The sequence below is a fragment of the Apteryx rowi genome, unplaced genomic scaffold, assembly GCF_003343035.1.
Source record: "Apteryx rowi isolate R43461 unplaced genomic scaffold, aptRow1 scaffold_2, whole genome shotgun sequence".
Taxonomy (NCBI): Eukaryota; Metazoa; Chordata; class Aves; order Apterygiformes; family Apterygidae; genus Apteryx; species Apteryx rowi.
In genome coordinates this window covers 9,585,639-9,607,399 of record NW_020448307.1, presented here as the reverse complement: position 1 = coordinate 9,607,399, position 21,761 = coordinate 9,585,639, and the positions used below count along the sequence as shown (strand labels likewise).

At 45.8% G+C, this 21,761-nt stretch overlaps 1 protein-coding gene and 1 long non-coding RNA gene across 5 annotated transcripts in view; both read left to right on the top strand.

Annotated features, from left to right (window-relative positions):
* Window positions 1–21,761, top strand: part of NSD1 (nuclear receptor binding SET domain protein 1) — a 68,059-nt gene that overhangs the window by 25,970 nt on the left and 20,328 nt on the right. For all 3 annotated transcript variants that reach the window (XM_026063510.1, XM_026063511.1, XM_026063509.1), the window contains 14 exons: window positions 1,816–1,937; window positions 2,074–2,365; window positions 4,230–4,336; window positions 5,456–5,525; window positions 6,327–6,445; window positions 11,330–11,473; window positions 11,970–12,093; window positions 12,666–12,866; window positions 14,232–14,411; window positions 14,783–14,939; window positions 15,235–15,440; window positions 16,238–16,350; window positions 19,088–19,357; window positions 20,703–20,819. In XM_026063510.1, coding sequence (XP_025919295.1) covers window positions 1,816–1,937; window positions 2,074–2,365; window positions 4,230–4,336; window positions 5,456–5,525; window positions 6,327–6,445; window positions 11,330–11,473; window positions 11,970–12,093; window positions 12,666–12,866; window positions 14,232–14,411; window positions 14,783–14,939; window positions 15,235–15,440; window positions 16,238–16,350; window positions 19,088–19,357; window positions 20,703–20,819 — 2,222 coding nt within the window. The remainder of the gene's footprint in view (window positions 1–1,815; window positions 1,938–2,073; window positions 2,366–4,229; window positions 4,337–5,455; window positions 5,526–6,326; window positions 6,446–11,329; window positions 11,474–11,969; window positions 12,094–12,665; window positions 12,867–14,231; window positions 14,412–14,782; window positions 14,940–15,234; window positions 15,441–16,237; window positions 16,351–19,087; window positions 19,358–20,702; window positions 20,820–21,761) is intronic.
* LOC112964901 lies at window positions 6,452–9,634 on the top strand. Of its 2 annotated transcripts, XR_003253125.1 has the most exons (4): window positions 6,452–7,171; window positions 7,849–8,256; window positions 8,823–8,947; window positions 9,050–9,634. It is a non-coding gene; the product is annotated as an uncharacterized LOC112964901 (long non-coding RNA). The 2 variants fall into 2 exon arrangements; XR_003253124.1 differs by lacking the exon at window positions 6,452–7,171 and having other exon boundaries at window positions 7,178–8,256.

Below are 21,761 nucleotides of genomic sequence, written 5' to 3'. Positions count from 1 at the left end.
GAGAGTAGAGTGTATGATGTTGGAAATTTGACTAACTGCAGCTTAAGAGAATGAGTTTACTAGTGCTTTGAGAAGACATGATTAGTCCTTGTCCGCAGCAGGCAGAATATCAGCGAAAAGGAGCATAAAAGATTGCATTCAGAACTCTGTAATTCCCACTAAACACAAACTGTATGATTCCTCGTCTTTGTTGAATGGCAATGTTTGGCATATTCTTGCTACAAACATTTGTATGTTTTAGAGCAAATAAGGCAGAAATGAAGACTGGAATTTGCTGACTTGGAGCATTTTTTATAATAATAGTTTCTTAAGGTATGTGATCTGCCATTGCCAATCAGGACTGCATTTGGGATTCTTATGCAGGATTCACTTTGGAAACAAATGCAGTTAAGCCACCCTTCTTGGCACAGTGCTCTGTGCTCTGCTGCATGGCTTTGAGGCTCTGAGTAGTTGCCTAGTGAAGATACTCATCCTATAAGCTGGTTATATACTGAAATACATATTTTACCCAGACACCTGCTCAGAGCTTTAATAGTGGCTGGGAATAGTTGTGTTTGAAAAAGTTGTTCCTTTCTTCTCTTTTGGACAAGTTTGACATTTTAATGCTTGTTTAACCACAAAGCCACAATAAAGTGTAGCAATCTTGTCCAACATCCCTGTTTCTTAAGTATTGCCCTGGAATCCTTTGTTATAAAATGTTTCCGTTTAAAGAAAAAAAAAGAAAGAAAGAAAAAAAAGCCACCTCCTACACATGAAAAGAAGTAAAGAAGAGAATGTTTACTGTTTGTTCCAACGTTGCAGAGACTGCAAATGTTTTGGTGACCAGGAGCCATCTTTTGAGAATACTGTTTAATAATTCTGAAAATAAATCAAGGTGAAAAAGAGTCATTTGGTCAGAGATACTCCAGAAAGTGACAAAAAGAAATAAACTTACATCATCTTGCTTCTGAAACTTGCTAAGCAGAGCTGGCATAGAGTGTCAGGGCTCTTTTTTTTGAAACTTGACAAGTGTCGAGGTGTTGTGAGGTAGTATAGCACAGGTGGTTATGTTTGTACTGGGGAAATACCCGTTACTGGATTTTCCCCCTTGTGAAGGTGCAGTGCTGTTCAAACTTACAGAAGACACCTGACCCTGAAGAGCTTCCAGTCTGCTGCAGACTGATCTGTTCACTCCCTGGTCATCCTGATCTGATTGTAGAATCTGTTGGGAAGCAAAGGGAATAAACAGGCTGGCAGCAGCAAGTGGGAATTGTAGGCTCTTGTAGCATTGTAGTGTAGAAGAGGATGTGATGCTAGGGAGGAAACGGAAGGAGCTAGGCTTATGTGTTACTAGTGAAACTAGTAACTGAACTGTCTTAGAGAAAGTAATGTTTTTCCTTTGCCCCCACACTAAAACCAAGGGAGTTTGGGTTAACAGGAAAAGTAGTGTGAAGAGTCTGAGTTGCCAAACAGGCTTAGGTTTGGGTAAACGTACTGCAAGAAGGTTAGATGTCATTTGTCTAAGGAGATGGGCGAAATTCCTTGGAGCTTCTCAGTCAGTCGGATAGCTAATGTTTTTTTGAATTCTCACCTGCTGAATTCCTGCTTGAAGTCTCTTAGGTCCTTAAAAATCCTACCTGCTACGTCAGGATTATGAAAAATATGAAGCTCCAAGATTATAAGGCTGTATCAAAGGGAATGAAGTCACAGGGCTCTTTCCACATGGAGCCTTTGGAAGAGAAGGCAGGAGCAGCTATTTTCTACAGATCATAAGGAGAATTTTGTCTTGTGATCTTCTCAGAAACATAGTCTTGAAGCTGCTTTCCTTTTTCTTAGTACATTCAGAGAGGAAACGCCTTAGAAAGCCAAGTAAACGGCTTCTGGAATACGCAGAAGAATATGATCACATATTTGCACCCAAGAAAAAATCAAAGAAGGGCCAGGAGCAATTACAGAAGGTAGGTTAAGGCAAATAAGCTCTTCATGGCTCTTACCCTAGGGCTCTGGTTTGTGTCCTTCCTGCTTGCTGAGTTTTCTTAGTATGTGCAGTGCTGTGCAGGATAATGCTTTCATCTCCACGTTTTGCTACGTTAGGTGAATTCTGTGGTGAAGTCTGAATTTGAAGGAGGGCTTCCTGCGCAATGCAGTCCTGGAAGTGATGCCCAGCGAGGGCAGAGCCCTTTGGTTTCAACTCCATCTTCAACCAAAGACTCCCCTCCAATCCTTGAAGCAGTGTGCTCCCTGTCAGAACTAGGATCCCATTCCACTGATCCCACTGACCAACTTTTAGAAGGACATTCAGACTTGCCAGAGCTGGTGTTGTCTTCCTCAGATGTTTCTGAAGTTTCTGCTTCTCCAGAAGCAGAGGAGAGATTCCTGAAAACAGGTAAGTTGGGGGTTGTGTGATTCTGTTCACATAAGTGAACATGTCACAAGTTCAGTGGAAATTGTTGCTCCAGTCAGAGTGAAAAAGGTTGTTTTTTTGCTTTGCTGCATTCAGTGACTGTTACTAGTGTTTGAAAGGGAGAGGACAGGTGAAGTGGGTGTCCCAGTGAGTTGATTCATTACATTTTTGGTTTTAGCATTCTCTAGTGTGTGATGTCTTCCTTTTGAAGACATCATACACTAGAAGGCTCAGAGTGCCCCTTTATCCAAATGAAGATAGCCATGATTCCTTTTCTGAATCCTTGTCATCTTTGCTTGCCTTGTGCTTGCGAACAGTTACGTTATTTTTAGCTTGACGGAGTCTCGTAGTTAAAACATTTCGGATGAGCATTGCTGTGCTGCAGTTGATGTGCAAAGTGTGATCTTTTGCACAGGTAATGGGCTGGACCTTTTGGTCTCATAGTGAGCTCAGGGAACTGTAGCACAGAACTCCCTCCTGAACTTTATTATTATTATATTTTTTAGAGGTTTTAAGTATCTGAAGAAATCAGAGATTTGCACCAGCAGCTGCGTGTGACTGCAGGCCAGGGCACTAGCATTCAGCAAGGCACTGTATATGAAGAGAGATTGTGATCTGATAGACTTTCCATTTCAACAGAGTCAGTATCAGAGTACACCTAACAGTATGTTCTCTGGTAGTGTCTAAAGATATGTCCAGGGTAGAAGCCTTGGTGTTCTGGCTGCGCTAACTTGTAGGCAACGCTGTGTCTGTTCTACAGGCCTACTGTAAAAATAAACCAAGCAGGAAATTGAGCAGGCAGGAAGGTACAGACACAAGGAAATCAGTTAGCCTGCTCTTTTTGTGGAGACTTGTGGGCATCAAAAGGAAATGGAAAGTTGGAGAGGATTAAAGGAGGGAAAAATGGGGACGTGAACCCGAGGTTAGAGATGCAGGAGAACAGTACAGAGTGCAGCAGTAGGAACCGACAGCCGGTAAGCAGAGGGCACACAGCTGTTCTCACTTCTAAGAAAACTCTCTTGCTAAAGGAAACAGCCCAAGCTGTGGGCAGGGAGGCTTACCTTGAGAGTGATGTCGCGTTGTCCCTTCATTAGGCATCTGATGCATAAGCAGTGCAAGCAGAGGTGTGTGTCACAGGGGAGACATAGCCAAGGATGAGAAAGGAAGCAGATGAATAGGGTATGAGTAGGCTGTTTCTGTGGATTGACTTGCGCTTCATAGCACCATAACTTCCTGGTCGTTTCAAGTTTACACTGTTGCCTAAATCAGTGGATGGTCTACATTCTGGTTGCTTGTTACCTCCTGAGTGCCAGCAAAAAAGCTTGAGCAGGATCTGGAAACTGATGCAGTTGAAATTATTATTTTTATTTTATTTTATTTTTTTCCCTCCCCAGGTAGTACTTAACGAGGATCAGGGCCTTTAGCTTGCTCACCATACCTAGCATGAGTGCTGGTGTGAGTGGTGGGGGAGTGGGAGCAGGAGGAGGCAGGGCTACATCTGTAGCAGGACTGACTTATGCCAGATCAAAGTGATTCTGAAATTATAATCTGAATTGCACTGCCTGTGTTATCTGCTGGCATTAACTTCATAGTCTGTCTTCTGTGGATAGATTTTTGTTTAAATATTTAATATTGAAGTATGCCTGAAGGTCACAGCAGGTGGAGGTCCATTTTTGTGAAAGTTGTACAGATGCAGATAATTGGCATCTCTGCCCAAAGACCTTACAGTCCAGAAGACAAGGTGAAGCCGGTTGAGAGTTTTGAACTGTTTGTTGGTATTTGTTTAATGGCGTTAGTCTGATTGAAGAAATTCCTCATTTATCTAACAAAAAGAGTTTTATTGCAGGAAACTTCGAAAGCAAGCGTCAAAGGAAGCCCACTAAAAAGCTCTTGGAATCCAATGATTTGGACACTGCCTTTATGCCAAAGAAGGAGTGGACTCCCCAAAAGAAGGTATTTCCTTCCCGGTGTTTTGAAGGCTAGATAGAAAATGAGCCCAGATAGCGCACTCTCCTGAACAAGGCATGCGATGCAACGGACTGTGTTTTTTTTGTGGCTGTGGTCCAGGAGGGAAGGTCCACCTTTCCCAAAGGTGTTGGTTGCTGTGTTATGATGAAGAAATCTCTTGGATACGGTGGTGTTCTCCACCCCTCCCCACTTGTAATGTGGATTGGGAAGTTCTGGCTGTAAAACCTCCTCTCTCTATTGATTTGTATGGGAAAAGGATCTGTCTGAATGCTGGCTGGCGAGGTGTGAGCAGAAATGTTCTGGGCAGGGGTTTTCTGTCACAGGGAATCCCTATTATGCTGCACTGTAGCTTGAGCTTGAACCGAAGGCTTTGTCCTTTTCTGTCAGATTTCCTCTGAATAGTGTTTCTTTTGTTACCCTCCCCAGGGGGCTGGTGAACGGTACGCGAGTGTAGAGCTTGTAGCAGGATGGAGGCTTGAGTTATATCGCATATGCAGTATGCAATGCTTGGTTCAGATTTTTAAATAAAATGCAGCTCTTCTCTGCTAAATATTCAAAGTTCATTCAACGACGTGGTTTGAAAAAACAATTGTAAAGAGTTATTTCAAGTGTTGCACCTGTACAAGACTGATCCTAAGGTTCCTAAGGTTTGTTCCTAAGGTTTATTAAGAGCAGTCTTGCTTTCTTTGTTCTCTCCCTGTTTGGTACAGTTATGGCTGCAGTAGTGCAGAGGCCGGTGTGTTTCAGTCTTAGGCTCCATACAGGTGTGAAAGCGGGAGAGAGAGTCTCTACCCCCCAGTAACTTGCAGGGTGTTAGCAGCCTTTCCAGAAGAGCTCAGGAAACAGCAGGTGATGCTGGCCAGCATGAGACACAGCAGACTTGGCGTTCCTCCCTTCCCAGAGAGTGTTGACTTTTCCGTTTGGGATGTATCAAACACAGAAACCAAATGTTTTCTTGTACAGTCTCCAATCATTGATGAATTTATGATCTGAAATGTTACTTGTTGCAGTTGTTTGTAAAAGTTCTGAGTGGTTGAGGAACGTGCATCTCTGATTTGCATCTGATTGCAGCCGGTGAATTGTGTCTGTGTTGTGTTTTTGTAGGGTACTGGCCCTTCGGAGAGTGACAGCTCTGAGCTATACTCTCCAGCCCACTTCTCGGACCTGGGAGAAGGTAAGTGAAGATGGGACCATGTGGGCAAACTGTTGATACCGTTTGGATTAGTGCCTGTGGCTTTAGCATGTATGCAAGGTCTTACATGTCCTGAGCTCTCAGAGGGTACTTGCCTCAGCTGAGGCAGTGGCAGAAGATATAGGTACTGAGATCGTTTATCGAAGGTGCTGCTTTGTCTGACTCTCCTATGGAAAGTAGAAATGTAGGATTCAAAATTCTCCAGGAAGATGTTCACTGTTTTTAGTCTGGGTGCTTGAAGGAAACCCATCACCATGGGTCCTGTACCAATGCAGTGTCTTTTGCCTGATGGTGTGTTGTGACCAGGCTCAACAGTGGCTGCTCTGTCCCATGAAGAATTGTGCAGTTGTATTGTATCATTTTGTTTTGTTTTGTTTCCTTTTCCCTGCATTGGCATCACACTGGTATCGATGTAAGGAGAGTTTTTGTTGCAGTGTGTTGGGGGAAGGCATCAAATCAGCATTTGATTATTAATTTAAACTTTGCGTTGGTACCTTCTTTCTTGCTGGGGGACAGTCTCAGAAAAGTCAAAGTGATGTTTTTTGGCAGTTCAGCAGAAGCAGTTTAGACTAGTATGAATCAATGTCATTCAAGTCTTCTGATGGCTGCGGGACAGAGGGCAGACTGCCCGGAGGCTAATGTTGCCCCAGGCTTTACAGCCTCCAAGGCAGTAGGACCTAGCCTGAAACTGTCAGCAGGAGCGTGGAATTTGCTGGTGGTGCCTGTAGCAAGAGAGTTGTTATTTCTGCATTTTTCTTGAGTGGTATTTCTGTCCCATCCCAGCTCCTGAAAAGCTCTTGGAGAAGCAGCGGAAGCGGAAGAGACAGCGCCATCAGTCTGTTGCGATGCACTCCAAGAAGGAAAGAAACGAGGAAGGGCTGGGGGAGGCCCCACACTCTGAGGTACTGTTGAGTCTTCCTACATGCTGTGATCTCTGTAACCTGTCTGCTGCTCCTCAGGGCACTGTGCAGAAACAAGGCCAGGTAGTCTTTGGCTGGCTGAATGTGAGGTTGGCGTTTCAGTTGGGACTTTGTCCCACTGATGTAGTGGCATGAGCCTGGGGTTGAAGCTGAAGGTACCACCTTGATTTTAGTAGTTATTTGATGGTGACTGCTTAACTCAGGCTCAGTTTTTAAGCTGCTACTCAGCTAATTCTCCAGGAGAAAGGCTGTTCTGATCTGATAAAACCAGGTTTTGCCTGGCATTTTGCTTTGCACCTCAGAAGGTCTTCTTGATGTAAAATGTCTTGTCTGCTGGTGGTGGGAATCTTGCCATTTTTACATACCAGTATGAAGTGCATGCCCCTGGCATGCTAGGGTGAGCTGAAGATCCATGTAGGAGGGGATGGGGGGGACCCATATGTGATTGCTCGCAGGAGCCCCTCATTACATCCTGCCATCCAACAGAAAGGGATAACTGGGGCAACTCCCTTCTACTGCACCCCAGCAGAACTGGCATACAAATATCTCTGACAAGCACATTTTGCCTTTTAGGAATGAGCCAGGTATCACCAAGTATAGGGGAAGCAAGACTTTTCCTGGGAGAGGCGGGACACCTCTGGGCCTCCCACCATCGCCTCTCTTCCAGTGGCCCAGGTTGAGCAGCAGGCTGTTCTGTCAGGATAGTCAGTATGTATTTCAGGAGCCAATTATAGACATATACTGTTATATTTGTTACTGTTATACAGCTTCCAGCAGAGCACAAGCAGCACACCACTTGTCTGAGCAGCGCCAGCCACCCTGCTGTGTGCTGCTACTGCTTTTTGAGAAGGGCATTTCTGACGGGGGTGATAAAGTTTGGGGTAATAACCCTGGGCTGGGCAATCCTTCCTGTGCTGTTTTTAGCGCACAGGTCATTCTGTTGTTTCTGAAGTGTGCTCACCTGGAATCATGTTTCAAGAAGCCTGTACCAATATCTTTGCCAATGCTGGGGGGTAGTTAACACTGTCTGCTGTTAGACACCCACTAAGATGCTGGCTTAGTTCAGAGTAAGCAAATTATCCATGTGTCTTCTATAGGGAAGAAATGAGGGAGCAGTTCAGAGCACCAGGGTAGCTAGGCCAAAGCTCTGAATTTCTCACTCACCATTCACTGCAGAGGAAGGCCAGGGAGTCTAACTGCCTCCAGCCTTAGACATCTGTGTTGAGTACCTGAAGTTAAGTAATGTCAATGCTTGGCACCTTTTACCAGCATCCATTTCCCTGTGATTGTGGGTCTCTTGAGCCGCTTGGCTTAGATGGGTGCATGGGTACTGGTGAGTATTGGGGTGCTGTGGAGATGCAATTACATTTTCACTTGGAATTCAGACCACGCTGGTCCCTAAGTGACTGTCCACACGCCAGGCAAGGAATCCCCCTTTCTGCTGAATGGTGCTGGAAGAAATAGATGGTCTGATGATACAGCACAGTGAAGTCTTGGATCCAGCTGCTTTCAGAGGAAAAGAGGGCAGAGGAAAGCTTGTCCACCTGGGCTGAACTAGGCATCTTTCTCTGTCCTTGCCTGTCGATGGAGCCAGGAGTGCAAGTTCACAACATCAGGGCAGCAAGAGACTGAGAGAAGGGGATGGAAAATGCTGTTGAAATGGTTGTCAAGGTTGTGAGCCAAGGTCAGGCTGTGCCAAAGAACAGGCCAGGCTCTGGAGGATTTTGCCAGATGCAGCAGCAGAAATAGCTCTGGAAGAAGACCCAAGATGAGAGACCTGCCCTCTGTAGGAGGTATGTAGTTTTGCAGTGCTCACACATTGGGTAGGGGAGAAGAGGGGGAACAGTGTGACAGGTTCTTTTGAGTCATGGCCTTGGATGGCAATTCCCTTTTCCCTGTTCTCAAAGCACAAATATCTGGCCTTGCCTATCTTTCTTGGCTCTGACATTCCCTTCCCTATGTGGCTGTAGGAAGCCTTGATTCAAATAAGACTTAGGTTTCTGGTGTGTGAAACTTGCAGATTGGCCAGATATTTGTAGAACAAAGTAGGATGGATTTAGACTGAAAAGATCAGGGCTAGAGCATGCTGTGCCACACTGCACAGTGTGGGCCCAGTTGTTAGCATTTTTGCTGCCAGCAAGTGCTACCAGCTCTGAAGACAGGGTTGCTGGTTAATGTTATATAACTCTAGATGCATTTTATTCTGCCATTCCATTAACACAGGAAACATGGCCATCAGGGTTCAAAACAAGTAGTCCTAGCAGCCGCGGGCCAGAAGGATAGAAAGATGAACCACTTTGAAATCCCTCATATCCCTGTCTGTAGCAAGTCTGAATCTCTCCCCTTCCCTCCTTCCAAGACTCTCTTGAACCTTTGCTACAGCAGGAAGCTAGTGCCATTAATCACAGGAGTGGCGCCTGTTTACCAGCACCCTGTACCTCCTGAAGTGGATCCTCAGTGACCGTGAGGGGAGCTGAGCTCACTGTGAGTCTGCAACCCTGGGGCCCCAGAGTGAGCAGAAGCAGTAGCTGACATTGTTTGCCAGTACCTGTAGCTGATTAACCCTGCTCTTGTTCTTTGTTACAGTGACCCCTGCAACCTCGAGGTCACTGCTGAGCTGAGCAGAAGAGGGAGCACGAATGTAGGAATAGGAGGACCTGAGCTGTACCCAGTCCCTGGAGCGCTGGTCTCCAGTGCTGCTCCTGGAGCTGCAGGCTGATGTGGAAGAGAGGGCTGTCAATGCATGCAGACTCGAGGCAGAAGTAACCACGTGAATTTTAGGGCACCAAATCCAGCGTTTGGGCCAGAGGGCTGTCTTGTGACAGACTGTGTCCTTGCTAGCAGAAGTAAAGGCTGCAGGAACAGAGGTATCATAGGCAGCACTTGAGAAGATGCTGTTGGGTACAGAGGTAGACAGCAGTAGTGTTGTTAGCTGGTCTTTATACCAGTGTGGTAGAGACCTTTCTTGTCCCTCCACCAGGGCTATGTGTTAGGGTGGCAGCGGCTTAAATGCTCTTTCTCAGCATTCCCACAGGCTGTATTGCTGCTGGCCTTCCTGTGCATTTGTGATAATAGTCTGTGAGGTTGTACACTGTGTGGTATATTGGGTTGGCAGTAGTTTGTAGCTGGGAATTTGCTTTTTTGTGCTCAATAAAGGAAGTTTGTACCATTCATCTTTGCATTGTGTGTTTTAATATACCATCAGTGCATCTGTGCTTCATTGCTCCACAGAACTCACATGACTTTAAAATATCCCATAATGAAAGCATATTGTTGCATCCAAGGAATGAAAAACAAGCAGAGGGAAGCAACATTATCTGACCAGGATACCAGCTCCAAGTTCTTCCCACTTAGGGACATAAAACTTTCCCAAAATTTGTTTTGCCCAGGCTAATCATGTGTCCAGAGTGTATCTAGTTCAGCTTGCAAGCTGTATTCACATCCGAGCGTCCTAGCATTAGTGGCACAACAATTCTAATTGGTATTCTCCCATACAGAAGCTGGTGTCAAGCTCCCTCTCCTGATTGCTATTTGGATACCGAGTAGTGGGCAGCATCAAGCGTATTGAGAATGATGGCTGCTACTCCAGACAGGAGTTTGAATTCCTGACAAGGTCTTTAAGGTGTACAGTACATGTCTGGATATACACTGGGTATGACTTTGTGACCCAAGGAGGAAGTGGTGGCTAGCCATTGAGATCTCTTGGCTATCTGTGCAGTGGACTGGGTTATTTAAAAAAAAAAAAACAAAAAAAACATGGCAGGCTTCTCTAAACTTAGCCAGTTCCTAAGCAATATGTTGGTGCAGTGGTGAAAGTCCTGTAAGGCTTATCCACTATGGAGTAGCAGCTGGGGCTCATAAAAGACTGCAGAAGTATTGCCTAGATTGTACCTAAAAGCTTAGAAGTTGGAGTGGTCACGTTTCCTAGCTGAAATCATCTGTCCTGATGAAAGCGAAGGATGTTCTGCCATGTGCCAGCTGCAGAACAGTTTCTTGTGGTGGCAACCAGTGTCTTTAGCACAGCTGCTGCTCTCCTCCCCATAAATAGTCTCTGGGCAGGTCCCGCATGCATGTGAGAGGGTATCCTTCCACCTTGGGAAATGCTGTGGCCTTTTTGGCAGAATCTGCCAACTTGGCACATGTGGGTGCGACTGGGTGTCCATCACGCAAAGTCTGTCTGTCTTTCTGCAGGATGCTTGCTCTCTGTTAGGTGTTACAGTCAGTGCTGTCCCAGTCACCCAGGTCAAGTGCTTACTATAGACTTGCCACCTCAGGCAGGATGGGTAGCGTAAATGCCCTGCTTGTTGTTCATGTTAGCGTGGGCCTGCTAATTCATAGTACTGTGGGCCTTGAGTACCTGTGTGGGTGTGTTGTACAGGGGTAGTACAAGCTGAGAAGAGCCTGGAGAAAATAAGCTCATTTGCTGGGTGAAACCTGCAGTAAGGATTGTTTGAAGGTTCTTATTTGCATTTCCAGTGCAAGCAGACATCATGATGCGGGACACTTCTCTGGCGTTGGGTGGAGGGCATGATTTCCAGACTCTTCCAGCCTGCCTAGTTTGTTTCTATGCAGGGTAATATCTCTCTTCCACAGCCATGATTTTCCATTTTCATAGCAAAATAGTTGTATTGAATGTATATATATATATATATTTAATGATTTAATAAACTAAGAGCTCTTTTCTTCCCTTTCTTAAAACTTTTGGTGGAGTTGTATAGGGGTGTTCTCTCCAGGGTGGGTAACAAAGCCTGTAGTGCAGTATGCAGGCTGACTGCCAAATCTGTATGTGTTTGCTAGCCGAATTTGCAATTTGCAAGTCAGTACAGGAAATACTGACAGTCCCAATTCTGGATTTTTTTTTTTAAGGGGGAGACATCAGTTCATGGGACTGCTGCAAGCCCCAAAGAGGGTAATGAAGAGGGGTCTGAGAATGACCATGGAGTGCCTTCGTCCAAAAAGATGCAGGGGGAGCGTGGAGGAGGAGCAGCTCTCAAGGAGAACGTGTGTCAGGTAGTGTCCTTGAAGGGATGTCTTTGAAACTTTACCACCCTCAAGTTTTCTCATGTAAATTCTGGCATGCACCAGTGCCCCAGCTAACCAGGTAGCCTTAAGGCACTTCTTAAAGAATTAACCAGCTTTTTGTGTTCTGTGTGAGGGCTGTGCAGTTCTGGAGGCTTTGACTGTCCTTTAGCTGGTAACATCCCTTGTTCTGAACTGAACCTTCCCTGTGTGAGCATGTCTCATCCTGCTAAAAGTTAAGGATGTGAGAAAGGAAAACATGACCAACGCATAACTTATTTTAGCTGATGCATGGTAGCAGGGACTGGATAGCAAGTGGCAGTGGTGGTGCAGAAACCGCTCAAACTTATTGCATCAAGGAGAGCTCAGAACTTTTCTGCAGGATCTCTGCTGGCAGTCTTGGCCAATGCACAGGTTGCTGCTGCTGTCTGTGACTAGTCGGGGAAGGGGGTTGCTCAGAGCTGATGGTGTGCTTCCTTCCCTGTAGATCTGCGAGAAGCCAGGGGAATTGCTGCTGTGTGAGGCGCAGTGCTGTGGTGCTTTCCACCTGCAGTGCCTTGGGCTCTCCGAGATGCCAAAGGGCAAATTCATCTGCAATGAGTGTTCCACAGGTACGGCAGCCTTTGTGAGTGCAGAAGGACAGGGAGCTTACTGTGTGCTTACCTGGCGCTTTCTTCACTGCAGTATTTATGCCTGCAGTAGGGCCGTTAACTGCCTCTCAGTTCTCTGCTTATTGGCTTAATGTTTGACGATCGCTTTCCAATTAACTGGTCTCATTATTGAACAAATATTCTTCAGGCAGGTGGGTTAGGAAGAAGGGAATGCCCAGAGCCTGGTGGGAAAGAGAAGGGGAAAATTTATATATGGTATTAGAGAGAGAAGAGTGGTAGGGAAGATGAGTCCAGGGCAAGCTGGAAAGTGGGAAATATCTAAGTGGAGTTGTTGATTTTTCTTTTCTCTTCCCCCAGCTCCAGCCTGTGATCACAATTATAACAATCTTTGTTTCCATTTGGAGTTGTATTGCAGCTGCAGGCAAAACCAGCCTGCTGCAGAGAGCTGTGCTTTGGGATACATACAGTGGGTTGGGAGGTCGTACGGTGCTAATATGTAGCTTGGCGGAGGTGGCAGGTTTTCATTTAGTTCTGCTCTCTGACTGGTGCTATGTCTACTGCTCTTTCTCCAGGCGTCCATACCTGCTTTGTGTGCAAGAGTAGCGGGGAAGATGTAAAACGGTGCTTGCTGCCCCTCTGCGGGAAGTATTACCATGAGGAGTGCATACAGAAGTATCCGCCCACGGTCATGCAGAACAAGGGCTTCCGATGCTCTCTGCACATATGTATGACTTGTCATGCTGCTAACCCAGCAAACATCTCCGCGTCTAAAGGTACTATACTTCTCTAGGGTGGTCCTGGGAGGCAATCAGAACCCTTTTCTTTCTGTTTCATGTCCACTGTGCTGTTACATGGTCCACTAGTTGTTTGTATTGATTTTCTGTCCTGGCCACACTGCTTGCTGTAGCATTTGCTGGGGAGCAGCTCCTCTCCAGTGAGTAGGCGGGGAGGTGTCCGTGTGTGAGGTTGCTGCTCATCAGCACTCCTGATGGTCAGAGGTAGCAACTAAAATGTTCTTGTCTGTCCAGATACTTGGCTGCCTGCACGTCCAGCGATGCCACGTTCCTTTCTGGGTTTTTGAATAAGTCTCTGGAGCTGTATGGACTCTCTCGCATTTCTCCTGCTTGCTTTTCACTGTGCTAGTGCTGCAATCAGTGCCTGCTTAGCAGCACTGGCTGTCAAGGCAATGGTACAGAAAACAGCATAGTACTAATTTTGGTATTGTTTTCCTTTCCTTTTTTTTTAACGCAAATTCATCTTGTAGTGACACCCTTGGGTTAAGCTTCTCAGGCAAATGTTTGTTTGAGCTGTTCACAACAATACTTTGACCTTTTTTCCTGCACAATTAAACTTAAAACTTTTATATGTCTTGTATATTTGCTTCCAAAACTGCCTGTCTTTACATCCTTGGTATCTTAAGACTGGTGACAATAATATTAGCTGTATTTTTATCCTTGAGCTCTGTTATGCCTGTCCTTTTTTTCCCACATACTGATACTTAGTGTAATAGAAGTCACCAGGGCCTCAAGCCCCCAGCTGACCCCTTCTCCACTGAACGTTTGCCTTGTGTTTCTCTGGCTACTTCTTGATGGTCAAATTTACCCCTTTCCTCTGATCTCTTCTCCCTATTAATAGTCTCCTGTGAGGAATTGAACAGAGGCACTGAAAATTTTTGAATAAATTAGGTCTTTAGCGGTTTCTAAATTCTCTGTTCTGGAATTTGGTAGTAAAGTGTGAGGCGAGTGCTGATGTTTTCAAAAGCCACACAGATTGTTTTCCTGATGTTCGGCTAAGCACTTGGAACACCCCCACTGTAGTTACTGTCTGAACTAATTTGCTAATTATTTGTGTATGATAGGAAGCAGTCCTAGTCTGTGGGCTCTTGAGCTGTTTCTGTGCTGCATGCAGGAGGTTTTTCACTYCTAAATAATAGGTTTTGTTACATTACGTAATTTGATAGGAATCTAGTGAGTATGTCATGGATTGTCTATAAAAAATAAAGGTCAGTTTCCATTCCCAAAAATCACCTACAGTTGCTTGTTTGGTACTCATATACCAACAGAGACTAGTTTTGAGAAGAAAAGAAAACTTGACTTCCTTTAGAGGTTCACTATGTTTCTGACACGTTCTGGTGCTAGGTCGCCTGATGCGCTGTGTGCGGTGTCCGGTTGCATACCACTCCAACGACTTCTGCCTTGCTGCTGGGTCCGTGGTCCTTGCCTCCAACAGCATCATCTGCCCCAATCACTTCACTGCGCGGAGGGGCTGTCGCAACCATGAGCACGTCAATGTCAGCTGGTGCTTTGTCTGCTCGGAAGGTGAGACAGTCTGTGCTGGGTCTGCTGTCACTGAGCAAGGCCCCAGTGTAAATGATAAACAGTAACAGAAACGCTGTCAGAAGAGCTCGTTGTAGCAGGCAGAAGCTTTGCCTGTGCAAAGTGTGCCAGTGAAAATGGAAGAGAACAGGTTGTCTTCTTATTCATCCCCACTGAAATCTAACTTCAGGCTAGGACTTTTTCCGGATCCTTAAAGAGGTTCTTTGTGCAACAAGAGTATGGCATGAGCTGTTGAAAAGGGTTCGCAGAAGGGCATCATACTTTTTTGCCAGCTGTTTGATTCTGTCTAGAAATGTAAAGGCCAGTGCCTCTGCACAGTGACTCTGCTAAATATCTGCTCCTTTTCTTTGTAGGGGGCAGCCTTTTATGCTGCGAGTCGTGCCCGGCTGCATTTCACCGTGAGTGTCTAAACATTGAGATGCCGGAGGGAAGCTGGTATTGTAATGATTGCAAGGCAGGCAAAAAGCCACGCTACAAGGAAGTAGTTTGGGTGAAAGTTGGGCGCTACAGGTAGGTGAAGGCAGAACAGATTTGTCCCCATTCCTTCTTCGTGTGGTGCTCGTGGTGTCCAAGATGAGAAACTGCTCCTCTTTGTAGGGTACAGTGCAGCAGCCTCTGACTTATTTCCATGTATGCAGCTGCTGGTAAAGTGCATGCTTTCCTCCTCCTGTAGCCTCTTCTTTCGCACCAGCCTTGGTGATTGCCCTCACACAGTTCTTTTCCCATGCCTCTCAACCCAGTAGCATGCATCTGAGTCCATTGCAAGTGGGGAAGTCCAAGGTTTCATCTGCACTTCCCTCTGTAGATGGTGGCCAGCTGAGATTTGCCATCCCAGGACAATTCCYGTCAACATCCAGAAAATGAAACATGACATTGGCGAGTTCCCCGTGCTGTTCTTCGGCTCCAACGATTACCTGTGGACCCACCAGGCTCGTGTGTTCCCTTACATGGAAGGTGATGTCAGCAGCAAAGACAAGATGGGGAAAGGTGTGGATGGCATATACAAGAAAGGTAACTCATTGTGATCCATGGAGGTACATGATGTCTTCGTGTTCTGTTTCTTTTCTTTCCCATTTGGAGAAGCGGTGCTCTTATGAGAGRGAGAATGATCTTTCAGAGCTAAAGCTAAACTAAATTTTCAGAATAAACTGCTTTTTACCTATCATCCAGACCACCCAAAATTTTCATAGGTCTGAGTTCCTGCAGGACGCACAGATCTTGAACTCTTCTCTAGCTCTGCCACAGGTGCTCTAAGTCTGGGCAAGCTGCTGCTCTGTCTGCTTCCCTGTGTCTAATACAGTCATTATCTCTATATAAAAATGCAGTTAAGAGTTCTGAATGCAGCTGCCTGACACTTCTTCATAAAAGCAGGCAAAGCTAGCTGATGGTTTGGATGCTTCATCACCTAGGCAAGTCCTTTACTGTAACTCCTGTGACTKCCCTACTGCGTTGGCTTTTTCTTCATGTCCCTCTAGTGAACCTTTTCCTTTCCCTCCAGAGCAACATGCAGCTCTCTGCTGGGGAGGTTTGGTTGTGGAGAGTGAGAGCTGGTCTTCTGAATGCCTTGCAGCTCTGTGTTGTCAATGGAGCTGTCAATTCATGATTGCTGGTGAACCTTTCCTGTGAGAGTCCAGCTCAGACACTGTTGGGGGGCCATTTGCAGAAATCATGCTCAAGATTACAGTAACACAGGCTGCCCACTCAGGAGAGTGCAAGTGCCTGAGCTTTGCACATGAGGTGGGCACTCACAGCCTTCCTCCTTGTGAGCAGAGAGAGTTCCTCGTAACACACTCTGTTCTTTCACTTAGCTCTTCAGGAAGCTGCAGTAAGATTTGAAGAGTTGAAGGCACAGAAAGAACTGAGACAGCTTCAGGAAGAYAAAAAGAATGACAAGAAGCCTCCTCCCTACAAACACATCAAGGTGAGGGCAAGTGTGGGGGGACAGGTGCAGAAGACAAGTGTTGAGCTATTGGTGCAGGTGATTTATAGGTATACAAACATTTCTACTGTTTGCGCATCTGGCTGCATTTGAAGGTTACTTTGGTCCCACTGGCATCTTCAGACATTCTCCACAGAAAGGATTCATGTATCAGCAGAGCTGTATGGAAGCTGGACACCAGTAATAGAGGTACTCTGATTTACTGGAACAGATCTGGACATCTCTGTTCCATGTCATTTGTGTGGTGTGAAAGAAGTGTCTCTCTTCCTTGGGACTTAAGGGAGAGCACTAGTAAATGCACTAGTAAGTGCAGTGTGCCCAAGTACTGTGTGCTACTGGTGCAAGGTGGGCTTCCCACGTGGTGTGGGAAAGCAGACGGGTTGAGGTATAGTGGAGCAGAGCTGTGGGGAATATGGTAACCCACACTGGAGGTTGGTAGTATCTTGTTTCATCTCTCCTGTTTCAGGGTTTTCTCTATCAATTGCTGACTGAACAGAACCACTAAAGCAGATGTATGTGCTGGAATATCAACCCTTTTGCTGAGTTTTGGGGAACTGTTCAGATTTAGGGCTGTGTTTTGAGTTAGATTTGGAGCAGTAAAAGAAGAGAGTACTACAGGATGGAGATAACTGAGAGGGAGAGGTAGGGCTGAGCAGGCTAATGCGCTTGAGGTGTGGGCCCAGCTGGGATGCAGGGTGATCAGAAACCCAGTGACTTGGGGACTGTGCTCCTTTTTTCTTTGCCTCCTTCTGCTCCTTCCCTTTTTTATGTGGCAAACTATGAAAGCTCAACTGATTGCTGGTCTTTTTTGTTTCTAGCTAGGATTTCTAGGCAGGCAGGTAGATCCTGCATGACTTACTGTACAGTGCAAAGAATACAACTGAATGCTGTGGCACTGTGCCAACAGCATGGGCCAGGCAGCTTCAGTGGTGGAAATCCTGTTTCTCATTAAAGGTATTTTTAAGTCTGTCTTTGGCTGCAACACAAAGAAATTGTGGAAGCAGTCTGGGGCCTTTTGGATAGTCTTTTAATATAAATAATAATAGTCATGGCTATTAGCCATGACAGTTGTTCTTCTGAGGTCTGGGTACAAGCTGTTTGTCTCTGTGAAAGCAAAGGAAACCATTTGCAGGAGTGTACAATGAGTTAGGCAGGGCTTTAAGTTGGAATGGCAGAAGATAGCTGTGTCCCCTCCCTTACCTGTCCTTCTAAGGACATCAGCACCTCAGGTCTAACCTGAGGATTACCAACACAGGGGACTGCTGCAAAGTACACTTGGGATCCTTCATGACACCAGGATTAGGGTCATGGCTTGTCCAAGCATCTCCCTGCTTGGGAACTGGTTTTGTACCAGTAATGTCTCAGATTAGGGCCTTTCATGCTGAGAGGGTGATCTTGCTTAGACAGCATTACAGTTTGGATTGGCAGTGCCAGAGTCAGCAACAGCACCTCTGTCTGCCCAGTGCTGAACGGGTCTARTTTTGTGAGTCTCTCATCACTCTATCAAAGTGATGAGCTAACAATTTAAGTAAGAGATGAGAAGCAGCAGAGGAGAGAGAGGAACACAGAGTTACAAGGAAGGTCACAGATGGGAGGCAGTAAYAGGAGGAAGAGACTGCAATAGTAGGAAAAGGAGACTGCATGTGTTAAAGAGATTAACCTGGGTGTCTGATTGGTTTGCTTTTAAACAAAGAAAGAGGATAAGGCCTAGGCCAGCCTGTGGCAGGCTGCCAGYGCAGAAACTTTGCTCTGTGGGTGGGACTTGAGAAGTTGTGTCCGGGCTGGAATAGTTTTGCTAAATGATCCCCTCCTTCATGTTTTTGGGAGAGGAAAGGGACCTGATGGTATTGCTCGCCCATGCAAAGTACAACAAGGAGCTTTTCTTCAGTGTCTCTCTCCAAAGTCCTGACTCTCTGTTGCCTGCCTTTCAGTGTTTGCTGCCTTTAACCAAAACCAAAGGACCCTGCTCGTGCCACAGACAAGCCAGTCACTTCTCCACCTGGTGCTGCACTCTGCTTCCTTCAGGAGCGGTTTTTAGAGAGCTCCTTGGCTTAACTCTGAGCTCCTGTTTGGGTCTTCCAACCCRAGCCTTGTCTGGTTTTTCTTTCATTTACATCTGCAGGAAAGTTGGGTAGGGAGATAACTGCTTGTGTCCTGGTGTGTGGGTAGGCCCTCTGCACGCTGTCACAGGTACGCAAGCCTGGTTCTCGTAGTGACAGCTGAGAGCACAAAACGGCTTGAAGGTAACAGATTCCAGAAAGAGGGCTRTAAGGAAAGATAAGGAGAAAGACCCGACTCCCAGGGACTGGAGAAGGTGCTGTTTCACACAGTGAATGCTTGGTGTCAGTCACATGTGTGGTGTATACCCAGCCTGAGCACTGGGCCACAAGGGATGAGACGGGGCTGGATGTAGTCACAGTGGTGCTGGGAGGGGGACACTTTGCAGCATCTCCCCCTTCAGGGGCTAAAGAACACACACTGCACCAGGTGATGCTAATGGGGGACCTACATCCTCCTTAGCTCTTTCCTCTACATGTACACATCCTGAAATAATGTGCGCAGAAGTACATATGGGCCTGTATATTTGTGTCCTTCTGCACCTCACTGTAACTAACTTGCGCTGCAGCCTGTAAGCTCGTAGGCAAGGGTTAAGTATAGCAGTGACTGTTGTGATGAACTGTTGTTCCTACGTAGCTAACATCCTTCATGTGCCTTCAAGGTAAACCGGCCAGTGGGTAAGGTGCAGATCTTCACTGCAGACCTGTCGGAGATACCACGTTGCAACTGCAAACCAACGGATGAAAACCCGTGTGGCCTGGACTCAGAGTGCATCAATCGCATGTTGCTCTACGAATGCCATCCCATGGTCTGCCCTGCTGGGGAGCGCTGTCAGAACCAGTGCTTTTCCAAACGGCAGTATCCCGAGGTACAGATTTTCCGCACGCTGGCACGAGGCTGGGGCTTACAAGCCAAAACAGACATTAGAAAAGTAAGTACTCCGTTTCTACATTTAATTTCCTCTTGCCACAGTGTCAGTTTTAATAGATATGTTCTAATGTCTTCCATGATTTGAAAAATACTTTCTTGCTGTAGAATGTCATTTATAAAAGAAATGGATGAATTTAACTTTTCCAGTCCTGACAAGAATGTTCTGGCTTAGCTAAGTACATGGTTTGTATGTTAATGTAACAGGGTAACACAGATGATTGCTTGATTTGTCTGTTTGTGTGGACAGACACTAAAGTGATTGAACATTATGAATACACTAGAACACTGGCCTGAAGACAGTGCTTGAGATTTCCAGAAAAGGAACAGTGGGTTTTTTTCCCCCTCATTCTTGAATAGCCAGGCTCTTCTAACATGAGAATCTTGTTACTGAGACCAGGGCTCGGCTCTTACAAAGGGGGAATGTTTTGGAGATGGCTATAATTATTGCTGAAACTAGTATCTCCAGGCAGCTGAAACATTTATTTATTTATTTATTTTAATCCAGAGAGTGGTTATTCTGTGGCCACACATCTGTGCTGAATGAAGAAGAGTATTATAACAAACTCAAAGCGAAGAAATGATGAACTGAAACAGAGGACAAGTAGATAGCATAGTAGGAGAAGAATGTCTGAAGAAGGAGGAGTATGGAGAACATACTGTGGGGGAGGGCTTGATATCAGTAGGAAAAGTGCAAGAGTCTGTCCTGTTTAGGCTTCACTGCCTGCTGTGACATAGGTTGAAGGATTTCTTTGCCACTCCATGTGCCTGTTTCACGGTTTCCACACCGACAGTTAAAAGAGAAACAAAACTCCATTATTTAATGGAGGCACCTCTTGGCTCCAGTGGAGCAGAGCTGTGGTTCCCTTTGATGGCTGAAGTACAGTCTCTGTAGTACTTTGCTACAGGTGACTCCCTGGATTTACTGCAGGAGAGGATGCCCTAAGTGCATTATGCTTCTTGTTTTTGCAGGTCCGAAAATGGATATTGCTTCCAACTGGAATGCAGTTAGGTAGTATTTTGAACTTTGCAGCAAAAAACAGCTATCTGTGGCTTCCTTTATGCTATCCCTGAATGTTCATTCTTTCCATAGCACAAAGAATAATGTGATGACTGTTGTTGCTTTGTTTAATTTACTTCATGTTATTTTTTGGGTATGTGAAATGGCTGTATAATTCAGAGCTCTTAGTGAAGGTTGTAGGTCAAACTGACTGCAAAGCACAGAGGAAGGCTGTTAGGAAAAAGTTTCTACAAAGGAAACAGGAACTAAGTTCTAGCACAGAGATGGATGTCCCTCTCTCCTGGAGGGAATTTGTTGTATCATGAGCCTGTTGTTTTCTCTCTGGCAGGGTGAATTTGTTAATGAGTATGTTGGGGAGCTAATTGATGAAGAAGAGTGCCGAGCCCGAATCCGCTATGCTCAGGAGCATGACATCACCAATTTCTACATGTTGACACTGGATAAGGTATGTGGAAGGAGTTTCTCTTGCCAAGATCCTAGGCAGAAGTGAAATGATATTTCGAGGGCTGCATGATAGCGATCTTCCACTTCCGTAATTATAAAGGTGCTAAGAGTGCTGAGGAGCTGGTGTGCATTTCCACTAAGATGAATGGACTTCCACTAAAAGAATGGACTTGCTGTGCAGTGGAGAAGGTTCAGGTTGGATATTAGGATCAGGAGCAAAGTCTGAACCAGCTTCATTGGAGTTTATACAGAAGAGGTGAGAGAGTTGTCTAGGGACAATTGTCTGAGGATCGTGGATCATGCTTCAGCGTGTAACAGGGTGAATTTCATAACCTCAGAGTCCTTCCCAGCAGCTGAACCTTGCATAGTCCAGGACTGGGCTGGTGAGTGCTGGAGAAGACATCAGCCCTTGGATAACAGCACCAGGCACAAGGGGACCCTCATTTAAGTTCAGGACCCAGGCCTTGCATGTCAAAGGAGACAGGGAAGGAGTTTGCTCCAGCCACAGAGAGGTTCTCAGTGGATTCTGGAGGCCCAGTTGTTAGTGTAAGTTCCTGGCTTTTAGAGGTAAATAGTTTTGTCAACTGCTTTCCATACTTTGTTGCTCAGGCTTGGAAAGATCTGAAGAAAACCATTAAAGCAGGCATAGGAAAAAAAAAAGCAGTGTGTGGAACAGGATAACAGTGTGGCTGCTTTCTAGCTCTCCCTTTTCCTCTTTCTTCCTTCTTGTTGGAAGTTGACATTGGCCATATATTGTTCTCATTTGGAAGCCTTTGAGGCAATTTCTTTTCTTGTGAGTTTAAGCATCATGGGGCCTTGACTCTCCCAGATATCACAGAATCACAGAATCGCTGAGGTTGGAAGGGACCTCTGGAGATATCTAGTCCAACCCCCCTGCTCAAGCAGGGTCACCTAGAGCATATTGCACAGGATCGTGTCCAGG